Source organism: Tamandua tetradactyla, chromosome 8 (genome assembly GCF_023851605.1).
Source record: "Tamandua tetradactyla isolate mTamTet1 chromosome 8, mTamTet1.pri, whole genome shotgun sequence".
Classification (NCBI taxonomy): domain Eukaryota; kingdom Metazoa; phylum Chordata; class Mammalia; order Pilosa; family Myrmecophagidae; genus Tamandua; species Tamandua tetradactyla.
The window spans coordinates 69,670,855-69,689,112 of NC_135334.1; the positions used below are offsets into that span (position 1 = coordinate 69,670,855).

The 18,258-nt window shown below is 42.3% G+C and overlaps 1 protein-coding gene across 3 annotated transcripts in view; it reads right to left on the reverse strand.

Moving 5' to 3' along the window:
- Positions 1-13,259: 13,259 nt before the first annotated feature.
- The window catches only part of DGAT2 (diacylglycerol O-acyltransferase 2), a 34,947-nt gene continuing 29,948 nt past the window's right edge, over positions 13,260-18,258 (reverse strand). For all 3 annotated transcript variants that reach the window (XM_077113541.1, XM_077113542.1, XM_077113540.1), the window contains 2 exons: positions 17,733-17,935; positions 13,260-14,520 (listed from right to left, as the gene is read on the reverse strand). In XM_077113541.1, coding sequence (XP_076969656.1) covers positions 14,366-14,520; positions 17,733-17,935 — 358 coding nt within the window. In that variant the 3' untranslated portion in view covers positions 13,260-14,365. The remainder of the gene's footprint in view (positions 14,521-17,732; positions 17,936-18,258) is intronic.

The window sequence follows — 18,258 nt, forward strand, 5'->3', positions numbered from 1 at the left end:
GCCTTTTGAATACCCAATTACAGTGCCAACTATGTGGCAATACTTTGCAGGCTGGGGCAATGCTCTCCAGGAGGCTGTGTATCCTCTGAATCAGTGTCCATTCTAGGGTGCTGTTTCTCCCATAGCCAGGATTCACGGGTTCAGGAATCAAGGGATGGAAATGGGAGTGGCACCACTCACTATCACCCCTAGTGATCCTGTCTCTGAAAAATTTTTGCTTCCTGTCTCTGAGACCTTAAGCTCTGCTTGTCTATAGGTCTTAGTACCAAAAGGAAGAGTGCTCCTACCAGGAGACACAACAATGACTCCATTGAACTGGAACTTAAGACTGCCACCTGGCCACTTTGGGCTTCTCATGCCACTGAATCAACAGGCAAGGAAGGGATTACTATACTGTCTGGGGAATTGATCCTGACTGTCAAGAAGAAATAGGACTGCAACTACATAGTGAAGGTAAGGAAGAGTTTTCTTGGTATACAGAACATCCCCTAGGGCATCTCTCAGTACTAACATACCCTGTGACTAAAGTCAATGGGAAACTGCAACAACCCAATCTAGGCAGGAGTATCAATGGCCCAGAAACTTCAGGAATGAAGCTTTGGGTCACCCCACAAGACAAAGAACCATGGCTAGCTGAAGTGCTTGCTGAGGGTAAAGGGAACATAGAATGGGTAGTGAAAGAATGTAGTAATAAATATGAACTATAACCACATGAACAGTTACAGAAATGAGGACTGTAATGGTATAAATATTTCTTCCTTGCTTTGTAATTAGTATCTATGTATTTGTACATAAAGCAAATATCTTTGTTTCCCTCTCTATTTTATCCCCTTTATCATAAGAAATAAGTTGTATTGTTCATGTTATAGTATTTAAGTTACAGGAGATCAAGTCTGAGAGTGAATACTACCTAAGGACTAGCACCCTGTTCTGGAAAGAGTGCATTTCCGGTTTATGGAGACAGTTGAGTACTGTTAGGCGAGAAAAAAAACATGTCTGTTATTGTTTTCTATGTAGAGATTAAGTGTGGTTTAAGGTGTTGTGTACAGCTGCCAAGTTGACAAGGGGTGGACTGTGATGGTTAGGTTCATGTGTCAACTTGGCCAAGTGATGGTGCCCAGTTGTTTGGTCAAGCAAGCACTGGCCTATCTGTTGCTATGAGGACATTTTACAGACTTAAAACATGAGCACCTTGATTGCATCCACAGCTGATTACATCTGCAGTCAGCTAAGGAGAGTATCTTCCGCAATGAGTGACACTTAACCTAATTACCCGAAGGCTTTTAAGGAGAATTCAAAAGGGAGAATCTCTCTTTTCCACTTCAGCCAGCCACCCTCTCCTGGGGAGTTTGTTGAGGAACTTCACTGGAGCTAGCAGCTTACGGTCTGCCCTACAGATTTTGGACTCTTATGTCCCCATGGTTGTGGGAGACACTTTTAGAAATCTCATATTTACAGATATCTCCTTTTGGTTCTGTTTCTTGAGAGAACTCTGATTACTACAGCCAGTGGCACTGGTTTAGAACTTCTAGCCTCCAGAACTGTGAAAGAATATGTTTTTGTTGTTTTAAGTCACCAAGTGTGTCATAGTTTGTTACAGCAGCCACAGGAAACGAATACAATGACAATTCTCACCAAATTAATCTACAGATTCAATACTATCCCCATCAAAATCCCAGATGGCTTTTTTTTTGGCAAAAATTGAGCCTAAAATTCATGTGGAAATGAAAGCAACCCAGAATAGCCTAAATAATCTTGAAAAAGAACAAAGTTGGTGGACTCACACTCCTCTATTTTGAAATTTATTACAAAGCTATAGTAATTAAGGAAGTTTGGGACTGGCATAAAGATGTAAATATGGGACTTCCTGGAAGATGGCGGCTTAGTAAGACGCGCGGATCTTAGTTTCTTCTCCAGGACACCTACTAGGGGAGTAGAAATGATACAGAAAGCGCCCAAAGCCACAACAGAGATAAAAAAGACAGCGTACCCCATCCTGGAACGGCTGGCTGGCTGAGAGAAGCAGCTCGGGTGAGATCGCCGAGGCGTGCGGGCCTTACCGGGCGGGGTGGCAAGCGGCCGGAGTTACTCCCTTCCCCCTTCCCGGGCCGGCTGGGAGAATTGGAGAGGTGGTCCCCTGAAACCAAGGCGGCTGGCGCTCACACCACGCGCAGCCCCCGGACCAACTGAGAGAATTGGATCGGAAACCCCCAGGACGCGGAGAACGGTGACCCCGTGACTCCCGGGGAATGTGCACTCTCTCGGGCGGGCCGCTGCCGCTGGCGCCCTCCCGCCACGCTTGTTGCCCAGGGCTGACTAGGAAATTTGGACGGGCTCTTTCCCTGGCTGCGGCGACCAGCAACCCTCCCTGCGTTCGGACACCCTCCCTGCATTCGGACCCCGGGCCAGCTCAAGCCGCTTCGGCTAGCGAACCCCCAGGACGGCGAGAGTTTTCCAAAGTTTAAGGTCCCACAGCACCTTTTACTGGTGGGACCCGCAGACAAACGTGTGCCACGAGCGCCACCTACTGGGCAGGATAAGAAAAACAGAACCCAGAGATTTCACAGAAAAATATTACAACCTTGCTGGGTCCAACACCAAGAGAAATCAGAATAAATGCCCAGACGCCAGCAGCAGAAGATAACTGTCCACGCTCAAAAGATTGAGAATATGGCTCAGTCAAAGGAACAAACCAATAGCTCAAATGAGACACAAGAGCTGAGACAACTAATGCTGAATATACGAACAGAAATGGAAAACCTCTTCAAAAATGAAATCGATAAATTGAGGGAGGACATGAAGAGGACATGGGCTGAACATAAAGAAGAAATAGAAAAACTGAAAAAACAAATCGCAGAACTTATGGAAGTGAAGGATAAAGTAGCAAACATATTACAAATAATGGATAGCTACAATGATAGATTTAAAGAGACAGAAGATAGAATTAGTGATTTGGAGGATGGAACATCTGAATTCCAAAAAGAAACAGAAACTATAGGGAAAAGAATGGAAAAATTTGAACAGGGTATCAGGGAACTCAAGGACAATATGAACCGCACAAATATACGTGTTGTGGGTGTCCCAGAAGGAGAAGAGAAGGGAAAAGGAGGAGAAAAACTAATGGAAGAAATTATCACTGAAAATTTCCCAACTCTTATGAAAGACCTAAAATTACAGATCCAAGAAGTGCAGCGCACCCCAAAGAGATTAGACCCAAATAGGCGTTCTCCAAGACACTTACTAGTTAGAATGTCAGAGGTCAAAGAGAAAGAGAAGATCTTGAAAGCAGCAAGAGAAAAACAATCCATTACATACAAGGGAAACCCAATAAGATTCTGTGTAGATTTCTCAGCAGAAACCATGGAAGCTAGAAGACAGTGGGATGATATATTTAAAATACTAAAAGAGAAAAACTGCCAACCAAGACTCCTATATCCAGCAAAATTATCCTTCAAAAATGAGGGAGAAATTAAAACATTCTCAGACAAAAAGTCACTGAAAGAATTTGTGACCAAGAGACCAGCTCTGCAAGAAATACTAAAGGGAGCACTAGAGTCAGATACAAAAAGACAGAAGAGAGAGATATGGAAAAGAGTGTAGAAAGAAGGAAAATCAGATATGATATATATAATACAAAAGGCAAAATGTTAGAGGAAAATATTATCCAAACAGTAATAACACTAAATGTCAATGGACTGAATTCCCCAATCAAAAGACATAGATTGGCAGAATGGATTAAAAAACAGGATCCTTCTATATGCTGTCTACAGGAAACACATCTTAGACCCAAAGATAAACATAGGTTGAAAGTGAAAGGTTGGGAAAAGATATTTCACGCAAATAACAACCAGAAAAGAGCAGGAGTGGCTATACTAATATCCAACAAATTAGACTTCAAATGTAAAACAGTTAAAAGAGACAAAGAAGGACACTATATACTAATAAAAGGAACAATTAAACAAGAAGACATAACAATCATAAATATTTACGCACCGAATCAGAATGCCCCAAAATACGTGAGGAATACACTGCAAACACTGAAAAGGGAAATAGACTCATATACCATAATAGTTGGAGACTTCAACTCACCACTCTCATCAAGGGACAGAACATCTAGACAGAGGATCAACAAAGAAATAGAGAATCTGAATATTACTATAAATGAACTAGACTTAATAGACATTTATAGGACATTACATCCCACAACAGCAGGATACACCTTTTTCTCAAGTGCTCATGGATCATTCTCAAAGATAGACCATATGCTGGGTCACAAAGCAAGTCTTAACAAATTTAAAAAGATTGAAATCATACACAACACTTTCTCGGATCATAAAGGAATGAAGTTGGAAATCAATAATAGGCGGAGTGCCAGAAAATTCACAAATACGTGGAGGCTCAACAACACACTCTTAAACAACGACTGGGTCAAAGAAGAAATTGCAAGAGAAATTAGCAAATACCTCGAGGCGAATGAAAATGAAAACACAACATATCAAAACTTATGGGACGCAGCAAAGGCAGTGCTAAGAGGGAAATTTATTGCTCTAAATGCCTATATCAGAAAAGAAGAAAAGGCAAAAATTCAGGAATTAACTATCCATTTGGAAGAACTGGAGAAAGAACAGCAAGCTAACCCCAAAGCAAGCAAAAGGAAAGAAATAACAAAGATTAGAGCAGAAATAAATGAAATTGAAAACATGAAAACAATAGAGAAAATCAATAAGGCCAGAAGTTGGTTCTATGAGAAAATCAATAAGATTGATGGGCCCTTAGCAAGATTGACAAAAAGAAGAAGAGAGAGGATGCAAATAAATAAGATCAGAAATGGAAGAGGAGACATAACTACTGACCTCACAGAAATAAAGGAGGTAATAACAGGATACTATGAACAACTTTACGCTAATAAATACAACAATTTAGAGGAAATGGACGGGTTCCTGGAAAGACATGAACAACCAACTTTGACTCAAGAAGACATAGATGACCTCAACAAACCAATCACAAGTAAAGAAATTGAATTAGTCATTCAAAAGCTTCCTAAAAAGAAAAGTCCAGGACCAGATGGCTTCACATGTGAATTCTACCAAACGTTCCAGAAAGAATTAGTACCAATTCTCTTCAAACTCTTCAAAAAAATCGAAGTGGAGGGAAAACTACCTAATTCATTCTATGAAGCCAACATCACCCTCATACCAAAACCAGGCAAAGATATTACAAAAAAAGAAAACTACAGACCAATCTCTCTAATGAATACAGATGCAAAAATCCTCAATAAAATTCTAGCAAATCGTATCCAACAACACATTAAAAGAATTATACATCATGACCAAGTAGGATTCATCCCAGGTATGCAAGGATGGTTCAACATAAGAAAATCAATTAATGTAATACACCATATCAACAAATCAAAGCAGAAAAATCACATGATCATCTCAATTGATGCAGAGAAGGCATTCGACAAGATTCAACATCCTTTCCTGTTGAAAACACTTCAAAAGATAGGAATACAAGGGAACTTCCTTAAAATGATAGAGGGAATATATGAAAAACCCACAGCTAATATCATCCTCAATGGGGAAAAATTGAAAACTTTCCCCCTAAGATCAGGAACAAGACAAGGATGTCCACTATCACCACTATTATTCAACATTGTGTTGGAGGTTCTAGCCAGAGCAATTAGACAAGAAAAAGAAATACAAGGCATCAAAATTGGAAAGGAAGAAGTAAAACTATCACTGTTTGCAGACGATATGATACTATACATCGAAAACCCAGAAAAATCCACAACAAAACTACTAGAGCTAATAAATGAGTACAGCAAAGTAGCAGGTTACAAGATCAACATTCAAAAATCTGTAGCATTTCTATACACTAGTAATGAACAAGCTGAGGGGGAAATCAAGAAACGAATCCCATTTACAATTGCAACTAAAAGAATAAAATACCTAGGAATAAATTTAACTAAAGAGACAAAAAACCTATATAAAGAAAACTACAAAAAACTGCTAAAAGAAATCACAGAAGACCTAAATAGATGGAAGGGCATACCGTGTTCATGGATTGGAAGACTAAATATAGTTAAGATGTCAAGCCTACCTAAACTGATTTACAGATTCAATGCAATACCAATCAAAATCCCAACAACTTATTTTTCAGAAATAGAAAAACCAATAAGCAAATTTATCTGGAAGGGCAGGGTGCCCCGAATTGCTAAAAACATCTTGAGGAAAAAAAACGAAGCTGGAGGTCTCGCGCTGCCTGACTTTAAGGCATATTATGAAGCCACAGTGGTCAAAACAGCATGGTATTGGCATAAAGATAGATATATCGACCAATGGAATCGAATAGAGTGCTCAGATATAGACCCTCTCATCTATGGACATTTGATCTTTGATAAGGCAGTCAAGCCAACTCACCTGGGACAGAGCAGTCTCTTCAATAAATGGTGCCTAGAGAACTGGATATCCATATGCAAAAGAATGAAAGAAGACCCATCTCTCACACCCTATACAAAAGTTAACTCAAAATGGATCAAAGATCTAAACATTAGGTCTAAGACCATAAAACAGTTAGAGGAAAATGTTGGGAGATATCTTATGGATCTTACAACTGGAGGCGGTTTTATGGACCTTAAACCTAAAGCAAGAGCACTGAAGAAGGAAATAAATAAATGGGAACTCCTCAAAATTAAACACTTTTGTGCATCAAAGAACTTCATCAAGAAAGTAGAAAGACAGCCTTCACAATGGGAGACAATATTTGGAAATGATATATCAGATAAAGGTCTAGTATCCAGAATTTATAAAGAGATTGTTCATCTCAACAACAAAAAGACAGCCAACCCAATTACAAAATGGGAAAAAGACTTGAACAGACACCTCTCAGAAGAGGAAATACGGATGGCCAAGAGGCACATGAAGAGATGCTCAATGTCCCTGGCCATTAGAGAAATGCAAATCAAAACCACAATGAGATATCATCTCACACCCACCAGAATGGCCATTATCAACAAAACAGAAAATGACAAGTGCTGGAGAGGATGCGGAGAAAGAGGCACACTTATCCACTGTTGGTGGGAATGTCAAAGGGTGCAACCACTGTGGAAGGCAGTTTGGCGGTTCCTCAAAAAGCTGAATATAGAATTGCCATACGACCCAGCAATACCATTGCTAGGTATCTACTCAAAGGACTTAAGGGCAAAGACACAAACGGACATTTGCACACCAATGTTTATAGCAGCATTATTTACAATTGCAAAGAGATGGAAACAGCCAAAATCTCCATCAACAGAAGAGTGGCTAAACAAACTGTGGTATATACATACGATGGAATATTATGCAGCTTTAAGACAAGATAAACTTATGAACCATGTAATAACATGGATGGACCTAGAGAATATTATGCTGAGTGAATCCAGCCAAAAACTAAAGGACAAATACTGTATGGTCCCACTGATGTGAACGGATATTCGAGAATAAACTTGAAATATGTCATTGGTAACAGAGTTCAGAAGGAGTTAGAAACAGGGTAAGACAATGGGTAATTGAAGCTGAAGGGATACAGACTGTGCAACAGGACTAGATACAAAAACTCAAAAATGGACAGCACAATAATACCTAATTGTAAAGTAATCATGTTAAAACACTGAATGAAGCTGCATCTGAGCTATAGGTTTTTGTTTTGTTTTGTTTTGTTTTGTTTTGTTTTGATTTTACTATTATTACTTTTATTTTTTTCTCTATATTAACATTCTATATCTTTTTCGGTTATGTTGCTAGTTCCTCTAAACCAATGCAAATGTAGTAAGAAATGATGATCATGCATCTATGTGATGATGTTAAGAATTAATGATTGCATGTGTAGAATGGTATGATCTCTAAATGTTGGGTTAATTTCTTTTTTTCCGTTAATTAAAAAAAAAAAAAAAAGAGAAGGGATAATTGGAGCTGAAGGGATACAGACTGTACAACGGGACTGGATATAAAAACTCAGAAATGGATAGCACAATACTACCCAATTGTAATGCAATTATGTTAAAACACTGAATGAAGCTGCATGTGAGGTATAGGTTTTTTGTTTTTGTTTTTTTTGTTTTTTTTTCTTTCTATTATTGCTTTAATTCTTATTCTATTGTCTTTTTATTTCTTTTTCTAAATCGATGCAAATGTACTAAGAAATGATGAATATGCAACTATGTGATGTTATTAAGAATTACTGATTGTACATGTAGATTGGAATGATTTCTAATTGTTTTGTTAATTCTTTTTTTAATTAATAAAAAAAAAAGATGTAAATATGGATCAATGGAATAGAATTAAGAGTCCAAAAATAAATCCTTGCATTTATGGATTTTCAACAAGGGGGCCAAGGCAATTCAATGTGGGAAAGAAGGGGCTTTTCAATAAATGGTGCTGGGACAACTGGAGAGCTGCATGCATAAGAATTAAATTGGATCCCTACCTCACACAATAAATAAAAATTAACTCAAGATGATTCAGAAACCTAAATGTAAGAGCTAAAACTATAAACAGTTTAACAGAAATCTTCATGACCTTGAATTAGGCAACTGTTTTAGATATGACACCAAAAGCACAAGTGACAAAAGCAAAAATAAATAGGACTTCAAAATTAAAAACTATAGTGCTTCAAAGGACACTATCACAAAGGACACTGAAAACAGAACAGGAAAAACTATTTGCAAATCATTTATCAGATAAAGGACATGCATCCAAAATTTACTAAGAACTCTTATAAATCAACAATAAAAAGACAACCCAATTAAAGATGGGTAAGAAGTCTGAAGAAATGCTCACCACCATTAGTTAGAGGGAAAGGTAAATCAAAACCATAATGAGATGCTACTTCTCACACAGTAGGATGGCTAATGTCAAAAAGTGTGGGTGGGGCAAGGGTGGCTCAGTGGCAGAGTTCTCGCCTGCCATGCTGGAGACCTGGGTTCATTTCCCGGCGCCTGCCCATGTGAAAAAAAAAAGAAAACAGAAAAAGGGTGAGTGATGATGCAGAAAAATTGGAGCCTTCATACGTTGCTGGTGGGACTGTAAACTGATGAAGCCAATTTTGAAAACAGTGTGAAAGTTCATCAAAATGTTCAACATAGAGTTGTCATATGACCCAGAAATTCTACTCCTAGGTATATACCCTAGGGAATTGAAAACATATGTCCATATCAAAATGTGTGCACAAATGCTCACATAAGCATTTTCACAATAACTAAAAAATGGAAACAACCCAAATGTCCATCAAATGATAAATGGATAAACAAGAAGTGGTATAACCATACAATGGACTATTATTCAACCATAAAAAGGAATTAAGTACAGATACATGCTACCTGGATGATCCTTGAAAACATTAAGTGAAAGAAGCCTGTCACAAAAGGCCACATCATACAATATGATCCAGAATAGGCAAATCCATAGAAACAGAAAGGAGATCGGTGATATCCAGGGGATAAGAAGAAGGGGCACTAGGGAGTGACTGCTAATGAGTACTGATTTTCTTTTGGGGGTGATGAAAATGTTCTTAGATAGTGGTGATGGCTGCACAACATTTTGTATATGCTAAAACCCACTAAGTTATACACTTGGAAAGGGTAGAACTTTATGATACGTGAATTATATCTTAATAAAAATGTTTATTTTTATTTAGTTATTTATTTTTATTTATTTCACAAAAATATATATGTGACTACTTGGGCTGCTGCAAGGAGAACGAACTGGAGAGGAGCCTGGAAACAGGGAGCTCAGTGCAAAAGGTCAGAGAGATCTGGTAAGGATGTGATGATAATGGTGGTGATTACAGCTATTATTTCCTGGTGGGGAACTTTGGGTCAAGTTCTGGGGTGAACACTTTTCATTTGCATATATTATCTCATTTGATCATGAATAGAGATTATCTCCATTTTAGAGATGAGGAAACTGAGACTCAAAGAGATTAAGTAACATGGTAATGCACTGGTAATGGCAGTGTCACAGTCTGGACCCCATACTTTTTAGTACATTTAATTAATGGATGAGGAAGGAAGCAATGGTTGGGAAGACATTTCAATAGTGGATCAGCAGGCAGGTAGTGTTGTTGGAGAGGGAAACAGGAGGGAGGAGTTCTTAAGTGGAGGGCTGGTTCTGCTGCTGGTGGGCAATAGTGACATGTAGAACTTAGAGAAGGGATATGAGAAGAGGTGAAGACTTTTTGTTTTGTTTTTCAAAGAAAGATGAGTGTTTTACTTTTATGCCCCCTAACTGCATTACAAATACCTACAAAGAAGGGACATTCAATTTGGAAGCCTTTCATGCCCTATCAAAAGGAGACATGCGGTAAATATTTGTTGATTTGCTGTAAGATGAGAGGCAAGTTCCTTGGCCGATCTGTGCCAGTTTCCCAGATTAGAAAGAGTTGCTTTATATAATTTACACGTCCAGCTCTGATCTTTTGTGGTATATGATTTTACTATTCCTAGCTTCTAGTCCATGGTAGAAACTGGACAAATGCCGTCAAAATGTTTTAAGGGGCGGTTTGTCAAACCCCAACCAACATCATGCCTATTAGCCCTAAAGAACAACTAGGGCTCTAACTGAGACTCTATAAAAGATTCATGCACTAAATTTACTTTTCTGAAACCCATTACCTGCAGAGGGTTCCTAGGCCAGTTAAGTCCTGAAACCCAGAGGGACCAGTCTCTCCAAGAATATCAACTAATTCCATCCCCCTATCGTACATTATCGACACCCCTTTTCAACATGAAAATGTTAGAAAGGGCATAGCCCAAAGATCCTTAAAGAGTGGGAGAAGGGTCAAAGGAGGAGTTATAACAGAGAAGATAAGATTTAACAAATGGGTATGCCTTCTGAATCACTATATTGATATCTCTTTTAACTTCTAGTGTTCTGAAGCAGCAAGAAGAAAAAGACTTGAAACCGTGGAATGGGAACCCATACCGAACTATGAAATCTGTTCTGTAGCTGCTTGTTGGAACGTACTACGAAAATTATTGGGTTTATATATATATATATAAGCAAATGTATTTTTCTTTTTGGTGTGTTATATATTTCACAATAAAAAACGTTTAAAAAACGTTGTGAGGCGAAGGCTTGGAAATTGGCAATGTGTTCACCTCAGAAGTGCCCTCAGTGCCCCCTAGTGGACATGTCTGGGAACCACATGCAGTATCATGGAATTAAGAATCTATAGGCTGGGACTACAGCTCCATCTCAAATGTCCAAAGGTGGAAAGAGCCTTCCAGAAAAGGAAGTTCCATTTCCTTCCTTATTTTTTTATTTTTGTTTTTTATTTTTTGCATGGACAGGCACCAGGAATCAAACCCGGGTCTCCGGCATGGCAGGCAAGAACTCTGCCTGCTGAGCCATTTGGCCCACCCCAATCCCTTCTTGCAAGGTAACAATACCCAACACAAAGGAGTATTCACAGCATTAACTTGGGGTTCCCTATGACAGCTTAAAAAAGAGGCCTCTGTTCTGAACAGGCCTCTGCTAGACATATACTGGTCTGGGCAAGGGGACCCCTCTGGGATTTGGAATCTGGTTATGGTCACTGTTGTCCTTAGGCAGAGATGGCTATACTCTCTAATGTTCAGTGGGTATTCCTATTCATGAAATCATTGGGTCTTGAGAATAATGGCTTGCATTTGTGAAGTGGTCTAGGCTAAGGCCAGGGCTTAGCCTGAAGCCAAAGGCTGAGGTGACAACTTGCCTTGGGATCAAGGCTAGGTTCATGCTGGGGCTGGGGTAGGGGCTGAGGCACTAGTCAGAAAACAGGCCTTTTCTCCATTCTGTAGGAAATGCATGTCCTCTAAACTGTGCCCTCCAACCTGAGGACTATCTCGGTCACAGCCTTCCCTGTCTGCCTGGTACTGCAGAATCCAGACTCACTTGGCCCCTCTTGTCCCACCCCAGAGCCCCTCCTCTCACTGCTGTCCTCCTGACCATCTAGAGACTCATAGAAGAAACCACTCTCTGCCTAATTCAAGCCCCACTGCAAATTCCTAAAGGACCACCTCCCATCCTTTCAAGTCAGCAACGCTGTCTCCCCATCCTTGCACATACCGCTCTGCCCTTTGCCCCCTTCTCTTTGTGGTAAACTTCCAGTCACCCTTTAAGACTCTGCTCAGGAATTATCTCTTCAAAAAGGTACCCCAGATTGGGACAGGGCTATTTCTGTCACAGTTCTGGTCACCCAATTTCCAACCATTGTCTCTGCTCTCAGCATAGATCCAATTCATGTCTATGTCCCAAGCAGCCTCTCATACCTTCCAGCACAGAGGAACTGTCCCTGGGGTGGATTATCAGAAAGGGCAAACATTTAGGAGTGGGAAAATTGGAATGAGGTCCTTTGGACTTAGCTAGGAAGGGTTCTCAGGTGTTCAGTACTCATTAGGACCTTGGTGTGGCTTGAAATCAGTATGATGTCGGCAGGCCAGGTTTCCCCTTTTTGCTATAACTGAGGCCAGGGAACCCAGTTGAAATGATTACACAAGGACAGCTCAGCCATTCCAGGATCTTACAGCCCTTATCACTAGATGGTAGCCCTTCACCACCCGTGGTAGGTAGCTTCTGAATTGGTGCCCAGTGGCTGCTGCCTCTGGGTATTCACTCAGAGGATTATTACTCAAGTGTAATCCTCTCCTTTTGAGTGTGGGCTGGAACTAGTTACTTGAGTCTAGGGAACAAAATATGGCAGTGATAGAATGTCACTTCCAAGGCAGGTTTTAAAAGAATGTGACTTCTTTCTTGCTCACACATTCTTTCTCTGGTTCTTCTTGTTTACTCTGATGATGCCAGCTGCCACCCTGTAAGCAGTCCTATGGAGAGGCCTACATGACAAGGAAATGAGGGTGGCCTCTGGGCACCAGTCAATGAGGAACTGAATCCTGCCCAAAGCACATGGATGAGCTTGGGGATGGATGTTGCCCAAGTTAAGCTCTGAGATGACTACAGCCTTGGACAACATCACGATTATAGTTTTGAAAGAGACCCTGGGCCAGAGGATTCAGCCTAAGCCTAGAATCCCGACCCACAGAAACTGAGATGGCAAATGTTGTTTTAAACCACGAGGTTTTGGGTTATTTTTTTACTCAGCAATAGATAGCTAACTAATATACCACACAACAGGGCTATGTGGGCTGAAGGAGCAAGGCTGTGGAAGACTCAAGACAGCCTAGCTAGAGCCGTGGTCTCCCCCAAGTCTCAGCAACAGGATGCAGATGCAGCCCCAACAATAAATCAGAGAGGACTCTTGTTTCCATTTATTTGTCTAGGAATATAGAAAAATCTGACTTGGTACAATGAAATCAAGAGAAGACGGAACACACAGAGGAGGGGCTGGGTTTCTTCCCTGGCCCCACAGCCTCAATAAAGGCACAAAGATGTGAGGCTTGGGTTCATGGGTCTCCTAGAACTGATTCTGCCACTCAGACGGGGCAGGCCCCTTCTGTGAACTGAAAGAGGGACCCTTCCTCACACCCAGAATTGGGAGTGTGGATTAAGCACAATCACGTACTGGGGAGTATGATTCGGGCCAAACCTGAGGTTGCACTGAGTCCATGTCATTAGCCTCCTGAGGAAAACCACTTACTCCAACCAGAAATCGGAGGCCAGAGAATCCAAGAGATGGTGTTTCCCTGTTTCCCAGCACAGCATCGCCATCTATCCCATCCTTGCTCTGGAGGCCAGTGCAAGCTCATATTTGGGAAACAGAGGGACTGAGAGCAGGAGCTGGACAAGTTTATGGGTGGGTGTCCAGAGGGGAAGGAGGATGGAAAGGAGACTCAAGCTGAAGTTATGCAAGAAGTGCACCACTGTTCTCTGCAAAATATGGGACCACTGTGTTCCCTGAGTCTCGCTGTTGGGAAGAGAGACCGGTCCTGCAGTCAAGTGTGGGGTGCCCAGGAAGAGCCGTGTTTGTATTAGAAGTGGCTTCTGCCTCTTATCCCCCAGGGCAAAAAATGAACAAGGTAACTGGTCTAGTAACTAATGGCCTAGTAACTGGCCTAGTAACATTGTCCTTCCGCAAATGAACAAGGACTGAGCTTCCTCTTTAATTCTGGGAAGGGAAGAAGAGGGGGTGGTGGAGGAACCAGGGAGGGTCAGAGGTGTTAGCCACCACCTCAAACAGGACAGACCAGAAATGAAAGAGCTTGAAATAGTCATTTTTCCTCCTTAAAAAAGACCTAACATTGTAATGGTTTAACAAAATTATTATAATTTCTTTTAAATAACCCACAGACACCCATGATGCTTCCAAATTTACAGAACAAAAAGTACACAAGAACTCGGTAGAAAACAATTTGCAGCTGGTTCCTCCTGGGAGCTGGGCCCTGAGAACTGGCTCAATTCACCTCCAGGACCTCGGTCTCCGGGAGGCCGAACTTGGTCTTGTGCTTGTCGAAGAGCTTCACCAGGGCCTCCATGTACATGGCGTGGTACAGGTCAACGTCTTGCTGGGTCGGGTGCTCCAGCTTGGGGATGGTGATAGGCTCACCCACTGTGGGGACAGGGCAGAGGCCTCTGGTTAGTCACCACCATTCAGCGTCCCCATCCCCAGATGCATGGACCCTGTGCTGTGCACCTACCCTGTGTGCCAGGAACTCTGTTGAATGCCTTACAGGTTTCATGTCAGGTTCTCTTTTTGTAGAAGAGACTGAAATCCAGGTGAGACTCTAGACTGGCTGATCTAGGGCCCCTGCCCTGTGCACTCTGATAGGGGTTCCCGTGAGGGCTGTGGGATCAAGTAATGGCTTTATTTTGCCCTGCTCTGGGTGAGTTACCTTATCCCTCTGAGCCTCAGTTTCCCCATTTCTCACATGGAGATCCTTCTGCATAGGGTTCTTCAAAGGATTTCATGAAATGTTCTAATATGCTTTGAAAAGTGTGGTAAGAGTTGGAGGAGGAGGAAGAGACCCACATTTGTACATCCATGTAATGCTTTATTTTATCCTGTTTCTTCTTCATACCTAAGCCATCCCTAAAATCCTGTACTACTATTTCCAAAATGAAAATTTCTCTCACATATATCCATTTTGCTCCCATCTCCACTGCCACCTCATTGGTCCAAGCTACTTTCTACCATAAAAGCCTCCTTAACTGTTCTGTTTTCCATTATGCCCCTTTTAAACCATTTCTACACAGCAATTTAAGATGCAAATCTGAATTTCCTACCCCAAACACACTCATAGAGCTCTCCTTGCTTAAGGTAAAGAACAAACTGCTTAACACCGCCCTCAGGACCCAGCCCCTCTCCAGCCACCCTGGCTTTACGGAAATGCTCCTGCTGCCTCCCAGACTTCAGTCCTGGTTTGGGATTAGTGTATAACCAGAGTCAAGGGCGAGTCTGTGGCATATGACCTAAAAGGCTGGCGGGCTGTCTCCATCTAAAAGTACAAAGCAAAACACCTGGCACTGACATCAGAAAGTGCCTGTGTGAGCTTTGGCCCCTGAGTCCGGTATTTGTGGCTCACCCCCTTGATGTGATCTCTAGCTTGTGAATTGTTAACACACACACACACATACACACACACACATATACACACACTCTAGTACATAATTGTTTGGAATCTTTTCAAAGGAAGATATTTCCCAACTGTCCCAAATCAACCCAGAACAACACAGCGGAGGACCAATGTGGTATTTTGCTTCACCTTTCACAGATTTATGCTCCAGTCAGGTTGACTGTTTCTTTTCCTGTCCCTCAAAAAATCTATACAATCTGGTTGTTGGAACTTCACTTACGTTACTGATTCTGACAGAAACTGTTTTCTCGCTTCCTGTCTGGCAAACAGTTCTATTCTGCTAGCAGCCATCTCCCTGCTGGGGTTCGCTCCAACCCCCAGGGCACCTGGCACCCCCTCATGTGACACATACAGTCTTCTCTAACAGATGTGGACTCTGCACACCCTGAAACTGCTATATCTTGCTTTCTCACCCAACAGAGTGCTTGGCTTACAGTAATGGAACTATCACCCGCCCCACCCATCACAAAGCCTCTTCACACAGTCTGCTCATCAAGCCCATCAGCACCCAAAAGTGCTGAAACCCTCATGGCTAAGGCATTACCAAGAGAGCCAGGAGGCTGGATTTGAATCCTTGCTCTACTACCAACTAGCTGGTAGCTCTGGGAAAGTTATTTAATTTCTCTGTGATCTGAGTTCCCGGTATTTGTGAGTATTAAGTAAATTAATAGGAAAACACCTGGCACACAGTAAACATATTTCAGCTACTATCATCTTAAAAAGGGAAAAATCTCTTGACTCCACACCCATCTCCAACTATGGCCCCATTTCTCTGCTCTCTACATAGCAAACCTCAAAAGTGGCTCCTTCTCACTGACTTCACCTTCTCACCTCTATTCACTGGAGTGTCCCCACCAGTCACTGACACAGTCCTGTTAAAGGTCACCACAGGCTCTAAGTTGCTAAATCCAGTGGCCACTGCTCAGCCCTCACTGTCCCTTGCCTCTTGGGGGTGATGACACAGGGGTTCACCTCCTCCTTCTTGCAACACTTTCTCCTCTGGGCTTCCGGGACGTACCTCACTCTCCTGGTTCTCCACCTCACTGTGGCTGCTCCTTCTTAGCCTTTTTGTTGGCACCACCTTGCTTCCCTGATCTCTGCCCCAGCTTTGATCCTCAACCCTCTATATGTCATGTCTCCCTAGGTGGTCTGACCCTGTCCCATGGCTTGAAATATAACGTTTATTCTAGCCTGACCTCTCCCCAAGCTCCAGACTCGTATATCTATTACCTCCTTCTCCTTCTCCTCTACAGGCACCTTAACTGTGACCTGTCTAAAATAGAACCTGTGCTTCCCTGCCTTCCCTATCTCATTAAATGGCACCACCTTTTCCTTATTGTGCAATCCAAAAGCCTTGGAGTCACCCTTGACTCCCTTCTTTCCTTCACATGAACTTCAGTATTAAGTTCATTCGCAAGACCTGCCAAGTCTACCTTTAACTGTGTATCCACCTCACCTCTCATCCTACTCTGAGCTCCCATCCTCTCTTACCAACACTGCTATAATACTCTTGCCTCTCCACATATTTCATGACATAAAAATACAAATGAGAGCACACTATTTTCCTGCTCAAAACCCTCCAGAACCTTCTTAGCATGTACAGACTCCAACCCTAACTCCTCACACTACACACTCCTCACACCAGGCCCCTCCCAATTCACTGTGTCCTGTGCCTCTCTACCAGCACTCACTCTTTCCTTTATTCCATGATTGACTTTTTGTTCCTTGGATACACTAAGCTCACTCCTGCCTCAGGGTCTTAGCACATGCTATTTACCCTACCTGGAATGCACTTCCCCTGTACCTTCACATGTGTCATCCCTCCTTTAATCCAGGTCCTTACCGAGACCTTCCTGAATCACTTATCTCCTCACCCTGCTTCATCATGCATCATAACACTTCTTTAGATGAAGTTATCTCTTCTGTTTCTTCCACTAGAATATAAGCTTCAGGAAGGTAATGACATACTTAGTATCACTGCACTACTGCTGCCTGGAGTGGTACCTGGGACATGGTAGGCACCCGGAATATTAAAAAGTTACATAGCTCTCCATTCTGTGCCAAATATTTTCCTGGCCCTGCCACACAGGCCAACTGCCTTTCCAATATGACCTCTACACAGCAGCCAGATCTGAAGAGTGGTGGCACCCTGCACTCAGGATCTGGGCCCTCAGGCTGGGGAGCTCACCGACAGTGGTGATGGGCTTGGAGTAGGGCACCAGCCCCCACGTGTCGGAGGAGAAGAAGCCTCGGCCATGGAAGATGCACGGGGCAAAGCCAATGTACTTCTGGAACTTCTTCTGGACCCATCGGCCCCAGGAGCCCTCCTCGAAGATCACCTGCTTGTACACCTCATTTTCTCCAAAGGAGTATGTGGGAACCAGGTCTGCTCTGGAAGGGAGAGGTAGAGTCTGTCACACCCCAATCACTGGCTTCAGTTCCCACCCTCTGGGTACACCGACACCAGCAAAGCCCTCCCCTGCCCCCTGCAGGGTATACCAGAAATCTGGGGGAATCCCAAACTCATATGTCCCCTCTCTACCAGATTCATATGGGCCCTCTGTCTACTTCTGTTAGTGACCAGAGAGTTTTTCAGTGGTTTGGGACCACTAGGTAAGAAGAAAAGCTGAAAGTTCTGCTCTAGAATGTCTGTGCTATTTTCCTCCAGGGCCTGTCTCTTCTGGGAAGCCCCCAGCCCAACCCATCCCCAGGCT